This window comes from Nerophis lumbriciformis, linkage group LG16 (genome assembly GCF_033978685.3).
Source record: "Nerophis lumbriciformis linkage group LG16, RoL_Nlum_v2.1, whole genome shotgun sequence".
Lineage (NCBI taxonomy): Eukaryota > Metazoa > Chordata > Actinopteri > Syngnathiformes > Syngnathidae > Nerophis > Nerophis lumbriciformis.
Window position 1 is genome coordinate 24,286,441 of NC_084563.2, and position 16,032 is coordinate 24,302,472.

At 42.3% G+C, this 16,032-nt stretch overlaps 2 protein-coding genes across 3 annotated transcripts in view; one reads left to right on the forward strand and one right to left on the reverse strand.

Moving 5' to 3' along the window:
* Window positions 1–4,460, reverse strand: part of mgat4b (alpha-1,3-mannosyl-glycoprotein 4-beta-N-acetylglucosaminyltransferase B) — a 64,795-nt gene extending 60,335 nt beyond the window's left edge. The window contains exon 1 of one of the 2 annotated variants that reach the window (XM_072914905.1): window positions 4,313–4,460. In XM_072914905.1, the coding sequence (XP_072771006.1) occupies window positions 4,313–4,425 (113 nt within the window). In that variant the 5' untranslated portion in view covers window positions 4,426–4,460. The other variant, XM_061976841.2, reaches the window with a different exon arrangement.
* LOC133617111 (diacylglycerol kinase theta) overlaps window positions 4,405–16,032 on the forward strand; it is a 52,235-nt gene continuing 40,607 nt past the window's right edge. The window contains exons 1-5 of the mRNA XM_061976840.2: window positions 4,405–4,787; window positions 7,080–7,159; window positions 7,225–7,324; window positions 7,398–7,483; window positions 7,561–7,686. Coding sequence (XP_061832824.2) covers window positions 4,487–4,787; window positions 7,080–7,159; window positions 7,225–7,324; window positions 7,398–7,483; window positions 7,561–7,686 — 693 coding nt within the window. The 5' untranslated portion in view covers window positions 4,405–4,486. The remainder of the gene's footprint in view (window positions 4,788–7,079; window positions 7,160–7,224; window positions 7,325–7,397; window positions 7,484–7,560; window positions 7,687–16,032) is intronic.

Below are 16,032 nucleotides of genomic sequence, written 5' to 3' on the forward strand. Positions count from 1 at the left end.
CAACAATTTGCTCACGCATTTGTTGACAAAGTGGTGACCCTCGCCTCATCCTTGTTTGTGAATGACTGAGCATTTCATGGAAGCTGTTTTTATACCCAATCATGGCACCCACCTGTTCCCAATTTGCCTGTTCACCTGTGGGATGTTCCAAATAAGTGTTTGATGAGCATTCCTCAACTTTATTAGTATTTATTGCCACCTTTCCCAACTTCTTTGTCACGTGTTGCTGGCATCAAATTCTAAAGTTAATGATTATTTGCAAAAAAAAAATATATATTTATCAGTTTGAACATCAAATATGTTGTCTTTGTAGCATATTCAACTGAATATGGGTTGAAAATTATTTGCAAATCATTGTATTCCGTTTATATTTACATCTAACACAATTTCCCAACTCATATAGAAACGGGGTTTGTAGACAAAAAAACGTTGCAGCACAATTGTAGCACAAACTATTGGGACAGGTCTGGGGAGGTTTTGACAAGAGGGGGTGGTTATGAATAATAACATGTTAGCAACATACAATCCATAAAACATTAAAAACTAAATTATGATATAGACAAAAAACATTGCAGCACAATCGTAGCACAAACTATTGGGACAAGTCTGGGGGGTTTTGGAGGGCAACTTCACACATGCTTTCCACCTGCCTTGTTCCACTCGCACCGGAGTACCAGTTGTCCTCCTGACCCAGTCCAGTCCAGCCCATGCTGGCCTCCAACCAGCGACTGCAAAACCCCACCAAATGAGTCGAGTCGAGCAGCTCTAAACAATGAGCTAAAACCCTTGGCCTGTCAACTCATCGTCGGTGCATCTCTTAAGACACGGGCGAGTGGGGTTTACACAACACAGTCATCCCTTACATCAGAGGTGTCAAACGTACGGCCCGAGGGTCGGATCAGGCCCACGAACAGGTTTTATCCGGCCCGCGGGATGAGTTTGCTCATTTTTTATTTAAAAAAATAGCTGTTCTAAATGTGTCCACTAGATGTCGCAATAGCAATTATTTGTCACTAACATCCACATAATGTTAGTACATCAGTCCAGGAAAATAATCAAACTACATAAATGACATAGAATAATTTGATCTTGATATCATTTTTTTTATCTTGATAGATTGAAAATGAACACCAATGAGTTGACTGATGAATATTATCACATCATTTATTCAGAAAATATAAATAACGACAAATAAAGTATACTATTAACTAGAGATGTCCGATAATGGCTTTTTTTTTCCGATATCCGAAATATCCGATATTGTCCAACTCTTAATTACCGATACCGATATATACAGTCGTGGAATTAACACAATATTATGCCTAATTTTGTTGTGATGCCCCGCTGGATGCATTAAACAATGCAACAAGGTTTTCCAAAATAAATCAACTCAAGTGATGGAAAAAAATGCCAACATGGCACTGCCATATTTATTATTGAAGTCACAAAGTGCATTATTTTTTTTAACATGCCTCAAAACAGCAGCTTGAAATTTGGGACATGCTCTCCCTGAGAGAGCATGAGGAAGTTGAGGTTGAGGTGGGGGGGTATATTATAGCGTCCCGGAAGAGTTAGTGCTGCACGGGGTTCTAGGTGTTTGTTCTGTTGTGTTTATGTTGTGTTACGGTGCGGATGTTCTCCCGAAATGTGTTTGTCATTCTTGTTTGGTGTGGGTTCACAGTGTGGCGCATATTTGTAACAGTGTTAAAGTTGTTTATACGGCCACCCTTGCATTCACTTGTGTGTGTGAAAAGCCGTAGATATTATGTGATTGGACCGGCACGCAAAGGCAGTGCCTTTAAGGTTTATTGGCGCTCTGTACTTCTCCCTGCGTCCGCGTACACAGCGGCATTTTAAAAAGTCATAAATTGTACTTTTTGAAACCGATACCGATAATTTTGAAACCGATACCGATAATTTCCGATAATACATTTTAAAGCATTTATCGGCCGATAACATCGGGAGTCCGATGTTATCGGACATCTCTACTATTAACTGTAATTGTAAAAAAACAACAACAACAACATTATGATGGGGACGGCGTGGCGCTGTTGGGAGAGTGGCCGTGCCAGCAACCTGAGGGTTCCTGGTTCGATCCCCACCTACTACCAACCTCGTCACGTTCGTTGTGTCCTTGAGCAAGACACTTCACCCTTGCTCCTGATGGGTCGTGGTTAGGGCCTTGCATGGCAGCTCCCGCCATCAGTGAGTGAATGTGTGTGTGAATGTGTGTGTGAATGGGTGAATGTGGAAATAGTGTCAAAGCGCTTTGAGTACTTTGAAGGTAGAAAAGCGCTACACAAGTATAACCCATTTATTTGTACGATTTGAGAATGTGCTTGTTCTATTTTTAAACAAAGTAAACAATCTGAGGTCGTCTTTATTTTTAAGTTATCGTGCCGTAAATTTTGGGAGTCGATTTTTCTCCATGTGGCCCCCGATCTAAAATGAGTTTGACACCCCTGCGTTACACAAAACCAAGCGCCCCTCTTGAACCGGAGCCATAACGGCACATATCAAGCGCTCCCATCTCGGGCGCACTTTGTTGCTCTCCTCGAGAAAAAACCCGCGTCCCCACCTGGAAAGTGACACGAAAACCAAGCGCTCCTCTCAGACCCGAGCCACGGCGGGCACGCGCAGTGTGGTACATGAAGCGCCCCTTCGTTGACCTCTGAGATTAAATGTTGGGGGGGAATGGCAGGGGATGGCGTGTCGCGAAACAAACGCGCCCCGCATCTCATTTCCTTCACCCTGCGCCACTCCTCTTCTCACCTGACGCAAACCGAGCGCCCCCCCCCCCCCCCCCCGCCCCGTCTGGCGAGGACCCAGCTGGCACGTGCCGCGTCGTAAAGCGAGCGCTCCCTGCTGAGCTTCCAGCCCGCAGCTGCTTCACATCATCATCATCATCATCATCATCAACAGAAACATCCGAACCGCACCGTAAGGACACGGGGAAAGAGGGGGTTAGGGGGGTAAGTGCCCTTACCTCTGGAGCTGCTGAAGGCGGTGTACCAGGACAGCGAGACCAGCCCGCACAGTCCGAACAACAGCAGCGTCAAGAAGGAGGCATTTCGGAACCTCATCTCCTCACGACCCGGAGCATGTCCGCACCGAGAGGGAGGAGGAGCGGGAAGAGGACCGAGGGAGGAGGGGAGAGAGACAGGTAGAGAGAGAGATTGTGGAGGGGAGGGGCTGGGGGGGGGGCGGATCGAACCTAATATCGGTAGCATCGACACCGAGCTCAAATTGCTCGCTTGGAAGGTATTTTCTTCGGCTCATAGTCATTATCAATAGATTCGAGAGAAACGAGTATTGAGTGACGTGGATCGGTATCCGTATCGTTACTTGGTATCGAGTCGACACCGAAATGGCAGTATCGCCCACCCGCATCAGGAGGAGCTTAAGGAGGACAAAACAGGTGGAATTACGTCATATGTTAAAAAGGGGGGTGGTTTTGACTTAATGTATGACGTCATGGCCGTTCCGTGTGACGTCACGCATCTATTTATTTATTTTTTAGCCTTTAGCGCCCCCTTTCGTTTGGATGATTGCCGCGCCAATTCCGATCAGGTGGTCTCAGAGGCGAGTCACGTGTTTCTATATTGCATACTTTCATGTAGTAGTTTTCCATCCATCCATCTATTTTCTACCGCTTATTCCCTTCGGGGTCGCGAGGGGCGCTGGAGCCTAGTTTTTATTTTTTTAATTGTTTTGAAATGATGCCGCTAAGTTGTATTTAATTGTCTGTATGAAAGCAATGACAATAAAGAACTTTACTCATTCAAATGTGTAAGTCTATTTGTTCCTTTTAAAAAACAATTGGTTAAAAAATCATAAATAAAATAAATAAATAAAAAATCTTATGAGCGGGGTAAATCATCACGTGAGTGTAATCGTAATTTGTAAATAACAAACTCTGACACCCGGAAATAGTTTTAGAGACGAGGCGGGGTTACACCGACATCTTGTGGTCATGATTAGTAAGTGCACCTCGACGCCTTAAGCCGCCTTATTGAAGGGACAAACTGTAAATATACAATGAACATAAACTATAAAGTGTCAGAATACATGTAATATAGCATTGTAGTAATAAAAGTATATCGTAAAAGTTAACAAAGCGGTTTATGTGTTCAGAGAAGACGGAGGAAGGAAACCGGAAGTGAGCGAGAACTCGATGAGGCGAACACTCACAATAAACAAGGAAGTAGGATGAAAGAGAAGAAGAAGTAGTGCAAGTTAAAACAGAACACTTGTTAACTTTTCAAGGTTCTGTTTGTGTTCTTGAGGTTCTAGAAGACGCGCTCGTCATTACCCCTCGACGACGCTTTCGTCCTGTGTGCCGCGCGCCCCCGCGCCGGCTGGTACCGCTCTCACGCGCGCCCGCGCGTCACGTGACCCCCTGACTTTAAAAAAGGCGGAAGTCATTGATCACGACGCTCGTCACCGCCGACGTGAGCGAGCAAGGTTGCCACTGCGCAGCGTGCTTATGAGCCGGACGGGACCACGCCCCCCTCTGGAAGGCGGGATGACGTCAAGTATTGATCCTAACGGTTCGATACTGGACCCGACACATTGTAGACGTCGTGCATGCGCGTCAGACATGGCCGACTGCTGCCCGGCAGAGCCGGAAGCCACAGACAGCCGGACTGCGAGCCCGCTGACGGCCAAGAACCGATACCAGAACCCGGCTCTGGGTCACAGCTTCAAGAGGGCGACGCTGACCAAACCGACATATTGTCACCATTGCAGCGACTTCCTGTGGGGACTGCTCGGCTTCCTGTGTGAAGGTACACACGTTTTCTAGCTTGACCCTGTTTGACAACATTGTTGACAGCAGGCGCTTTTGACTTCTGACTGACATTTATTGTGTAGAAATGTGGTTTGTCATCGTGTCTCATTGTGTATAAATGTTGTTTGTCATTGTGTATAAATGTTGTTTGTCATCGTGTCTCATTGTGTATAAATGTTGTTTGTCATTGTGTATAAATGTTGTTTGTCATCGTGTCTCATTGTGTATAAATGTTGTTTGTCATCGTGTATAAATGTTGTTTGTCATCGTGTCTCATTATGTATAAATGTTGTTTGTCATCGTGTATAAATGTTGTTTGTCATTGTGTCTCATTGTGTATAAATGTTGTTTGTCATCGTGTATAAATGTTGTTTGTCATCGTGTCTCATTATGTATAAATGTTGTTTGTCATCGTGTATAAATGTTGTTTGTCATTGTGTATAAATGTTGTTTGTCATCGTGTATAAATGTTGTTTGTCATCATGTCTTATTATGTATAAATGTTGTTTGTCATCGTGTATAAATGTTGTTTGTCATCGTGTCTGATGGTGTATAAATGTTGTTTGTCATCGTGTATAAATGTTGATTGTCATCTTGTCTCATTGTGTAAAAATGTTGTTTGTCATTGTGTATAAAGGTTGTTTGTCATCGTGTCTCATTGTGTATAGATGTTGTTTGTCATTGTGTATAAATGTTGTGTCTCATTGTGTATAAAGGTTGTTTGTCATTGTGTCTCATTGTGTATAGATGTTGTTTGTCATTGTGTATAAATGTTGTATGTCATCGTGTCTCATTGTGTATAAATGTTGTTTGTCATTGTGTCTCATTGTGTATAAATGTTGTTTGTCATCGTGTCTCATGTGTATGAATGTTTTTCATCGTGTCTCATGTGTATAAATGTTGTTTGTCATTGTGTCTCATTGTGTATAAATGTTGTTTGTCATCGCGTCTCATTGTGTATAAATGTTGTTTGTCATTGTGTCTCATGTGTATGAATGTTTGTCTCGTGTCTCATGTGTATAAATGTTGTTTGTCATCGTGTCTCATTGTGTATAAATGTTGTTTGTCATTGTGTCTCATTGTGTGTAAATGTTTTGTCATCGCATCTCATTGTGTATAAATGTTGTTTGTCATCGTGTCTCATATGTATAAATGTTGTTTTTTCTCATCGTGTATAAATGTTGTTTGTCATCGTGTCTCATTGTGTATAAATGTTGTTTGTCATCGTGTCTCATCGTGTATAAATGTTGTTTGTCATCGTGTCTCATCGTGTATAAATGTTGTTTGTCATCGTGTCTCATTGTGTATAAATGTTGTTTTTGATTAATGTTTATATATATATATATATATATATATATATATATATATATATATATATATATATATATATATCGCGTCTCACATTTGAATTGTGTATAAACGTTTGTCATCGTGTCTCACGTCTTTATTGTGTATAAACGTTGTTTGTCATCGTTTCTAACGGTTGTATTGTGTATAAATGTTGTCATCGCGTCTCACGTCTTTATTGTGTCCACAGGTCCATAAAACGTGTCTTAATTGTGTTTACATGTCCTTATTTACGTCTGAAAATCCTCACAATGTGTCCTCACTTATGTTTTATTGTGCTTACACGTCCTCATTCATATCTTCATAGTGTGTCTTAATGTCCACATAGTGTGTTTTATTCCACAATGTTTTAATTGTGTTTACATGTCCTCATTGTGTAACTGTACCGTGTGTATCCTCACTACACTTGACAGTACAGTCCAACTGGTCCTCACAAAGACATACCACACACACATCTTCTGCCCAGTAACACGCCAGTTGTCCAGTGTGTGTGTGTCTGTGTGTGCGCAATGTATGTGTGTGTGTGTGTGTGTGTGTGTGTGTGTGTGTGTGTGTTTGTGTGTGTGTTGCTCGAGGGTCGGAAGCCTTTCTCTTGCAGTTCCTCTAGTTGTCATGGCAGCAGAAGATGTGTGTGTGTGTGTGTGTGTGTGTGTGTGTGTGTGTGTGTGTGTGTGTGTGTGTGTGTGTGTGTGTGTGTGTGTGTGTGTGTGTGTGTGTGTGTGTGTGTGTGTGTGTGTGTGTGTGTGTGTGTGTGTGTGTGTGTGTGTGTGTGTGTGTGTGTGTGTGTGTGTGTGTGTGTGTGTGATGTATAATAACAACCAATGTAATTGTGAGAACAACATATTTTATTTTGAAAACCTCGTTCCTCTCCCTTAACCGCGAGTGACGTCTTCTAACCAGCGTTGCCATGGTGACACAGTATGCGTGTTGTCGTCTCCCTCAGTGTGCAACTTCATGTGTCACGAGAAATGTCTGAAGACGCTACGCTCACCGTGCTCCAGCATGGCGCCCTCTGCAGTGCGGGTGAGTCAACGCCGTCACGTTGACCACGCGCCCGTTTGTTCACGCTGACACCCCCCCCCCCGCAGGTCCCCGTGGCGCACTGCTTCGGCCCGGACGCCGGCAAGAGACGCATGTGCTGCGTGTGCAGGAAGCAGACGGAGGGAAACGCCGCGCTGCGTTGCGAAGGTCTGCACGCCGCTACGGGGCCGCTAACGACGTCGCAATCGCCGTTGCTAACAACTCTTGCTAACACTTTCAGTGTGCGAGCTCCACGTGCACGCCGACTGCGCCGCCTTCGCCTGCGCCGACTGCCGCCTTTGTCACACGGATGGGAGCCGGGAGCAGGTTGGCGTCCTGTCCGCATCTTGGACTTCCTGTCCTGAAAAACCAAATCAACTCCTCCTGGTGCTTTGTGTCTGCAGAGCACGTTTCACCACCACTGGAGGGAGGGCAACCTGGCGTCCAGCGCGAGGTGCGAGGTGTGTCGACGGTCCTGCAGCTCCTCCGACGTCCTGGCGGGAATGAGGTGCGAGTGGTGCAACGTCACGGTAAGAAGGCATCGAGGAATATTACGCAGTAAAAAGTCCATTCCTGCTGCAAAATAGCCTCTGTGCCATGTCACTAAGCATGTCATAAGACATGTCAGTCACATGTCAGTGAACATTTAAGATGTTTCAGTCACATGTCACTAAGCATGTCATTAGACATGTCAGTCTTGTGTCAGTCACGTCAGTGAACATGTAAGATGTTTAAGTCACTAAGCATGTCATTAGACATGTCAGTCACATGTCAGTGAACATTTAAGATGTTTCAGTCACATGTCACTAAGCATGTCATTAGACATGTCAGTCTTGTGTCAGTCACATGTCAGTGAACATGTAAGATGTTTAAGTCACTAAGCATGTCATTAGACATGTCAGTCTTGTCAGTCACATGTCAGTGAACATTTAAGATGTTTCAGTCAGTCACATGTCACTAAGCATGTCATTAGACTTGTCAGTCTTGTGTCAGTCACATGTCAGTGAACATGTAAGATGTTTCAGTCACTAAGCATGTCATTAGACATGTCAGTCTTGTGTCAGTCACATGTCAGTGAACATTTAAGATGTTTCAGTCACATGTCACTAAGCATGTCATTAGACTTGTCAGTCTTGTGTCAGTCACATGTCAGTGAACATGTAAGATGTTTCAGTCACTAAGCATGTCATTAGACATGTCAGTCTTGTGTCAGTCACATGTCAGTGAACATGTAAGATGTTTCAGTCACTAAGCATGCCATTGGACATGTCAATCTTGTGCCACTCACATGTCAGTGAACATTTAAGATGTTTCAGTCACATGTCGCTAAGCATGTCATTAGACATGTCAGTTTTGTGTCAGTCACATGTCAGTGAACATGTAAGATGTTTCAGTCACATGTCACTAAGCATGTCATTAGACATGTAAGTCTTGTGTCAGTCATGTGTCAGTGAACATGTAAGATGTTTCAGTCACATGTCACTAAGCATGTCATTAGACATATCAGTCTTGTCAGTCACATGTCAGTGAACATGTAAGATGTTTCAGTCACTAAGCATGTCATTAGACATGTCAGTCTTGTGTCAGTCACATGCCAGTGAACATGTAAGATGTTTCAGTCACTAAGCATGTCATTAGACATGTCAGTCTTGTGTCAGTCACATGTCAGTGAACATTTAAGATGTTACAGTCACATGCTGAGGATGTCATTAGACATGTCAGTCACATGTCAGTGAACATGTAATATGTTTCAGTCACATGTCACTAAGCATGTCATTAGACATGTCAGTCTTGTGTCAGTCACATGTCAGTGAACATGTAAGATGTTTCAGTCACATGTCACCGGGGATGTCATTGGACATGTCAGTCACATGTCAGTGAACATGTAAGATGTTTCAGTCACTAAGCATGTCATTAGACATGTCAGTCTTGTCTTGTGTCAGTCACATGTCAGTGAACATGTAAGATGTTTCAGTCACTAAGCATGTCATTGGACATGTCAGTCTCGTGTCAGTCTCATGTCAGTGAACATTTAAGATGTTTCAGTCACATGTCACTGAGGATGTCATTAGACATGTCAGTCACATGTCAGTGAACATGTAAGATGTTTCAGTCACATGTCACTAAGCATGTCATTAGACATGTCAGTCTTGTGTCAGTCACATGTCAGTGAACATTTAAGATGTTTCAGTCACATGTCAGTGAGGATGTCATTAGACATGTCAGTCACATGTCAGTGACCATGTAAGATGTTTCAGTCACATGTCACTAAGCATGTCATTAGACATGTCAGTCTTGTGTCAGTTACATGTCAGTGAACATGTAAGATGTTTCAGTCACATGTCACTGAGGATGTCATTAGACATGTCAGTGAACATGTAAGATGTTTCAGTCACATGTCACTAAGCATGTCATTAGACACGTCAGTCTTGTGTCAGTCACATGTCAGTGAACATGTAAGATGTTTCAGTCACATGTCACTAAGCATGTCATTAGACATATCAGTCTTGTGTCAGTCACATGTCAGTGAACATGTAAGATGTTTCAGTCACTAAGCATGTCATTAGACATGTCAGTCTTGTGTCAGTCACATGTCAGTGAAAATTTAAGATGTTTCAGTCACATGTCACTAAGCATGTCATTAGACATGTCAGTCTTGTTTCAGTCACATGTCAGTGAACATGTAAGATGTTTCAGTCACTAAGCATGTCATTAGACATGTCAGTCTTGTGTCAGTCACATGTCAGTGAACATTTAAGATGTTTCAGTCACATGTCACTGAGGATGTCATTAGACATGTCAGTCACATGTCAGTGAACATGTAAGATGTTTCAGTTACATGTCACTAAGCATGTCATTAGACATGTCAGTCTTGTGTCAGTCACATGACAGTGAACATGTAAGATGTTTCAGTCACATGTAACTAAGGATGTCATTAGACACGTCAGTCTTGTGTCAGTCACATGTCAGTGAACATGTGGGAATTTTCAGTCACATGTCATTAGACATGTCAGTCTTGTGTCAGTCACATGCCAGTGTATTAGCTACATGTCATTAAACATTTTAAGTCATGTGTCAGTCACATGTCATTCTACATGTAAGATGCCAGTCACGTTTTAGTGTATTAGTCACATCACACTAAACATGTCGTTAGACATGTCAGTCTTGTGTCAGTCAAATGTCAGTAAACAGGTAAGATGCCAGTCACCTTTCAGTGTATTAGCTACATGTCACTAAATAAGTTGTTAGACATGTCGGTCTTGTGTCAGTCTTGTATTAGTCATGTGTCAGTCACATGCCAGTAAACATATAAGATGCCAGTCACCTTTCAGTGTATTAGCTACATGTCACTAAATAAGTTGTTAGACAAGTCGGTCTTGTGTCAGTCTTGTATTAGTCATGTGTCAGTGTAAGCTGCCAGTCACGTTTCAGTCAGTGTATTGCTCACATGTCACTAAACATGTCCTTTAGACGTTTTAATCTTGTGTCAGTCTTGTTTTAGTCTCGTGTCGTTCACATGTCACTAAACGTCCTTTAGACGTGTTAGTCTTGTGTCAGTCTTGTATTAGTCACGTGTCAGTCACATGTAAGCTGCCAGTCACGTTTCAGTCAGTGTTTGCTCACATGTCACTAAACATGTCCTTTAGACGTTTAATCTTGTGTCAGTCTTGTTTTAGTCACGTGTCGGTCACATGTCACTAAACATGTCCTTTAGACGTGTTAGTCTTGTATTAGTCATGTATCAGTCACATGTAAGCTGCCAGTCACGTTTCAGTCAGTGTATTGCTCACATGTCACTAAACATGTCCTTTAGACGTTTTAATCTTGTGTCAGTCTTGTTTTAGTCACTTGTCGGTCACATGTCACTAAACATGTCCTTTAGACGTGTTAGTCTTGTGTCAGTCTTGTATTAGTCATGTGTCAGTCACATGTAAGCTGCCAGTCACGTTTCAGTCAGTGTATTGCTCATATGTCACTGAACATGTCCTTTAGACGTTTTAATCTTGTGTCAGTCTTGTTTTAGTCACGTGTCGGTCACATGTAAGCTGCCAGTCACGTTTCAGTCAGTGTATTGCTCACATGTCACTAAACATGTCCTTTAGACGTTTTAATCTTGTGTCAGTCTTGTTTTAGTCACGTGTCGGTCACATGTCACTAAACATGTCCTTTAGACGTGTTAGTCTTGTGTCAGTGTTGTATTAGTCATGTGTCAGTCACATGTAAGCTGCCAGTCACGTTTCAGTCAGTGTATTGCTCATATGTCACTGAACATGTCCTTTAGACGTTTTAATCTTGTGTCAGTCTTGTTTTAGTCTCGTGTCGGTCACATGTCACTAAACGTCCTTTCGACGTGTTAGTCTTGTGTCAGTCTTGTATTAGTCATGTGTCTGTCACATGTAAGCTGCCAGTCACGTTTCAGTCAGTGTATTGGTCACATGTCACTAAACATGTCCTTTAGACGTTTTAATCTTGTGTCAGTCTTGTTTTAGTCTCGTGTCGGTCACATGTCTCTAAACGTCCTTTCGACGTGTTAGTCTTGTGTCAGTCTTGTATTAGTCATGTGTCAGTCACATGTAAGCTGCCAGTCACGTTTCAGTCAGTGTATTGGTCACGTACCACTAAACATGTCCTTTAGACGTGTTAGTCTTGTGTCAGTCTTGTATCAGTCACATGTCACTAAACATGTCCTTTAGACGTTTTAATCTTGTGTCAGTCTTGTTTTAGTCTCGTGTTGTTCACATGTCACTAAACGTCCTTTAGACGTGTTAGTCTTGTGTCAGTCTTGTATTAGTCATGTGTCAGTCACATGTAAGCTGCCAGTCACGTTACAGTCAGTGTATTGCTCACATGTCACTAAACATGTTTTTTCGACGTTTTAATTTTGTGTCAGTCTTGTTTTAGTCACGTGTCGGTCACATGTCACTAAACATGTCCTTTAGACGTGTTAGTCCTGTGTTAGTCTTGTATGAGTCATGTGTCAGTCACATGTAAGCTGCCAGTCACGTTACAGTCAGTGTATTGCTCACATGTCACTAAACATGTCTTTTCGACGTTTTAATTTTGTGTCAGTCTTGTTTTAGTCACGTGTCGGTCACATGTCACTAAACATGTCCTTTAGACGTGTTAGTCTTGTATGAGTCATGTGTCAGTCACATGTAAGCTGCCAGTCACGTTTCAGTCAGTGTATTGCTCACATGTCACTAAACATGTCTTTTCGACGTTTTAATCTTGTGTCAGTCTTGTTTTAGTCACGTGTCGGTCACATGTCACTAAACATGTCCTTTAGACGTGTTAGTCTTGTGTCAGTCTTGTATTACTCATGTGTCAGTCACATGTAAGCTGCCAGTCACGTTTCAGTCAGTGTATTGCTCATATGTCACTGAACATGTCCTTTAGACGTTTTAATCTTGTGTCAGTCTTGTTTTAGTCACGTGTCGGTCACATGTCACTAAACATGTCCTTTAGACGTGTTAGTCTTGTGTCAGTCTTGTATTAGTCATGTGTCAGTCACATGTAAGCTGCCAGTCACGTTTCAGTCAGTGTATTGCTCACATGTCACTGAACATGTCCTTTAGACGTTTTAATCTTGTGTCAGTCTTGTTTTAGTCACGTGTTGGTCACATGTCACTAAATATGTCCTTTAGACGTGTTAGTCTTGTGTCAGTCTTGTATCAGTCACGTGTCGATCACATGTCACTAAACATGTCCTTTAGACGTGCTAGTCTTGTGTCAGTCACGTGTCGGTCACATATCACTAAACATGTCCTTTAGACGTTTTAATCTTGTGTCAGTCTTGTTTTAGTCACGTGTCGGTCACATGTCACTAAACATGTCCTTTAGACGTGTTAGTCTTGTGTCAGTCTTGTATTAGTCATGTGTCAGTCACATGTAAGCTGCCAGTCACGTTTCAGTCAGTGTATTGCTCATATGTCACTGAACATGTCCTTTAGACGTTTTAATCTTGTGTCAGTCTTGTTTTAGTCACGTGTCGGTCACATGTCACTAAACATGTCCTTTAGACGTGTTAGTCCTGTGTTAGTCTTGTATGAGTCATGTGTCAGTCACATGTAAGCTGCCAGTCACGTTACAGTCAGTGTATTGCTCACATGTCACTAAACATGTCTTTTCGACGTTTTAATTTTGTGTCAGTCTTGTTTTAGTCACGTGTCGGTCACATGTCACTAAACATGTCCTTTAGACGTGTTAGTCTTGTATGAGTCATGTGTCAGTCACATGTAAGCTGCCAGTCACGTTTCAGTCAGTGTATTGCTCACATGTCACTAAACATGTCTTTTCGACGTTTTAATCTTGTGTCAGTCTTGTTTTAGTCACGTGTCGGTCACATGTCACTAAACATGTCCTTTAGACGTGTTAGTCTTGTGTCAGTCTTGTATTACTCATGTGTCAGTCACATGTAAGCTGCCAGTCACGTTTCAGTCAGTGTATTGCTCATATGTCACTGAACATGTCATTTAGACGTTTTAATCTTGTGTCAGTCTTGTTTTAGTCACGTGTCGGTCACATGTCACTAAACATGTCCTTTAGACGTGTTAGTCTTGTGTCAGTCTTGTATTAGTCATGTGTCAGTCACATGTAAGCTGCCAGTCACGTTTCAGTCAGTGTATTGCTCACATGTCACTGAACATGTCCTTTAGACGTTTTAATCTTGTGTCAGTCTTGTTTTAGTCACGTGTTGGTCACATGTCACTAAATATGTCCTTTAGACGTGTTAGTCTTGTGTCAGTCTTGTATCAGTCACGTGTCGATCACATGTCACTAAACATGTCCTTTAGACGTGCTAGTCTTGTGTCAGTCACGTGTCGGTCACATATCACTAAACATGTCCTTTAGACGTTTTAATCTTGTGTCAGTCTTGTTTTAGTCACGTGTCGGTCACATGTCACTAAACATGTCCTTTAGACGTGTTAGTCTTGTGTCAGTCTTGTATTAGTCATGTGTCAGTCACATGTAAGCTGCCAGTCACGTTTCAGTCAGTGTATTGCTCATATGTCACTGAACATGTCCTTTAGACGTTTTAATCTTGTGTCAGTCTTGTTTTAGTCACGTGTCGGTCACATGTCACTAAACATGTCCTTTAGACGTGTTAGTCTTGTGTCAGTCTTGTATTAGTCATGTGTCAGTCACATGTAAGCTGCCAGTCATGTTTCAGTCAGTGTATTGCTCACATGTCACTGAACATGTCCTTTAGACGTTTTAATCTTGTGTCAGTTTTGTTTTAGTCTCGTGTCGTTCACATGTCACTAAACGTCCTTTAGACGTGTTAGTCTTGTGTCAGTCTTGTATTAGTCACGTGTCAGTCACATGTAAGCTGCCAGTCACGTTTCAGTCAGTGTTTGCTCACATGTCACTAAACATGTCCTTTAGATGTTTAATCTTGTGTCAGTCTTGTTTTAGTCACGTGTCGGTCACATGTCACTAAACATGTCCTTTAGACGTGTTAGTCTTGTATTAGTCATGTATCAGTCACATGTAAGCTGCCAGTCACGTTTCAGTCAGTGTATTGCTCACATGTCACTAAACATGTCCTTTAGACGTTTTAATCTTGTGTCAGTCTTGTTTTAGTCACGTGTCGGTCACATGTCACTAAACATGTCCTTTAGACGTGTTAGTCTTGTGTCAGTCTTGTATTAGTCATGTGTCAGTCACATGTAAGCTGCCAGTCACGTTTCAGTCAGTGTTTGCTCACATGTCACTGAACATGTCCTTTAGACGTGTTAGTCTTGTGTCAGTCTTGTATCAGTCACGTGTCGATCACATGTCACTAAACATGTCCTTTAGACGTGCTAGTCTTGTGTCGGTCACATGTCACTAAACATGTCCTTTAGACGTTTTAATCTTGTGTCAGTCTTGTTTTAGTCTCGTGTCGGTCACATGTCACTAAACGTCCTTTCGACGTGTTAGTCTTGTGTCAGTCTTGTTTTAGTCACGTGTCAGTCACATGCCACTAAACATGTCCTTTAGACGTGTTAGTCTTGTGTCAGTCTTGTATCAGTCACGTGTCGATCACATGTCACTAAACATGTCCTTTAGACGTGCTAGTCTTGTGTCAGTCTTGTATTAGTCATGTATCAGTCACATGTAAGCTGCCAGTCACGTTTCAGTCAGTGTATTGCTCACATGTCACTAAACATGTCCTTTAGACGTTTTAATCTTGTGTCAGTCTTGTTTTAGTCACGTGTCGGTCACATGTCACTAAACATGTCCTTTAGACGTGTTAGTCTTGTGTCAGTCTTGTATTAGTCATGTATCAGTCACATGTAAGCTGCCAGTCACGTTTCAGTCAGTGTATTGCTCACATGTCACTAAACATGTCCTTTAGACGTTTTAATCTTGTGTCAGTCTTGTTTGAGTCACGTGTCGGTCACATGTCACTAAACATGTCCTTTAGACGTGTTAGTCTTGTGTCAGTCTTGTATTAGTCATGTGTCAGTCACATGTAAGCTGCCAGTCACGTTTCAGTCAGTGTTTGCTCACATGTCACTGAACATGTCCTTTAGACGTGTTAGTCTTGTGTCAGTCTTGTATCAGTCACGTGTCGATCACATGTCACTAAACATGTCCTTTAGACGTGCTAGTCTTGTGTCGGTCACATGTCACTAAACATGTCCTTTAGACGTTTTAATCTTGTGTCAGTCTTGTTTTAGTCTCGTGTCGGTCACATGTCACTAAACGTCCTTTCGACGTGTTAGTCTTGTGTCAGTCTTGTATTAGTCATGTGTCAGTCACATGTAAGCTGCCAGTCATGTTTCAGTCAGTGTACTGGTCACATGTCACTAAACATGTCCTTTAGACGTTTTAATCTTGTGTCAGTCTTGTATCAGTCACGTGTTGGTCACATGTCACTAAACATGTCC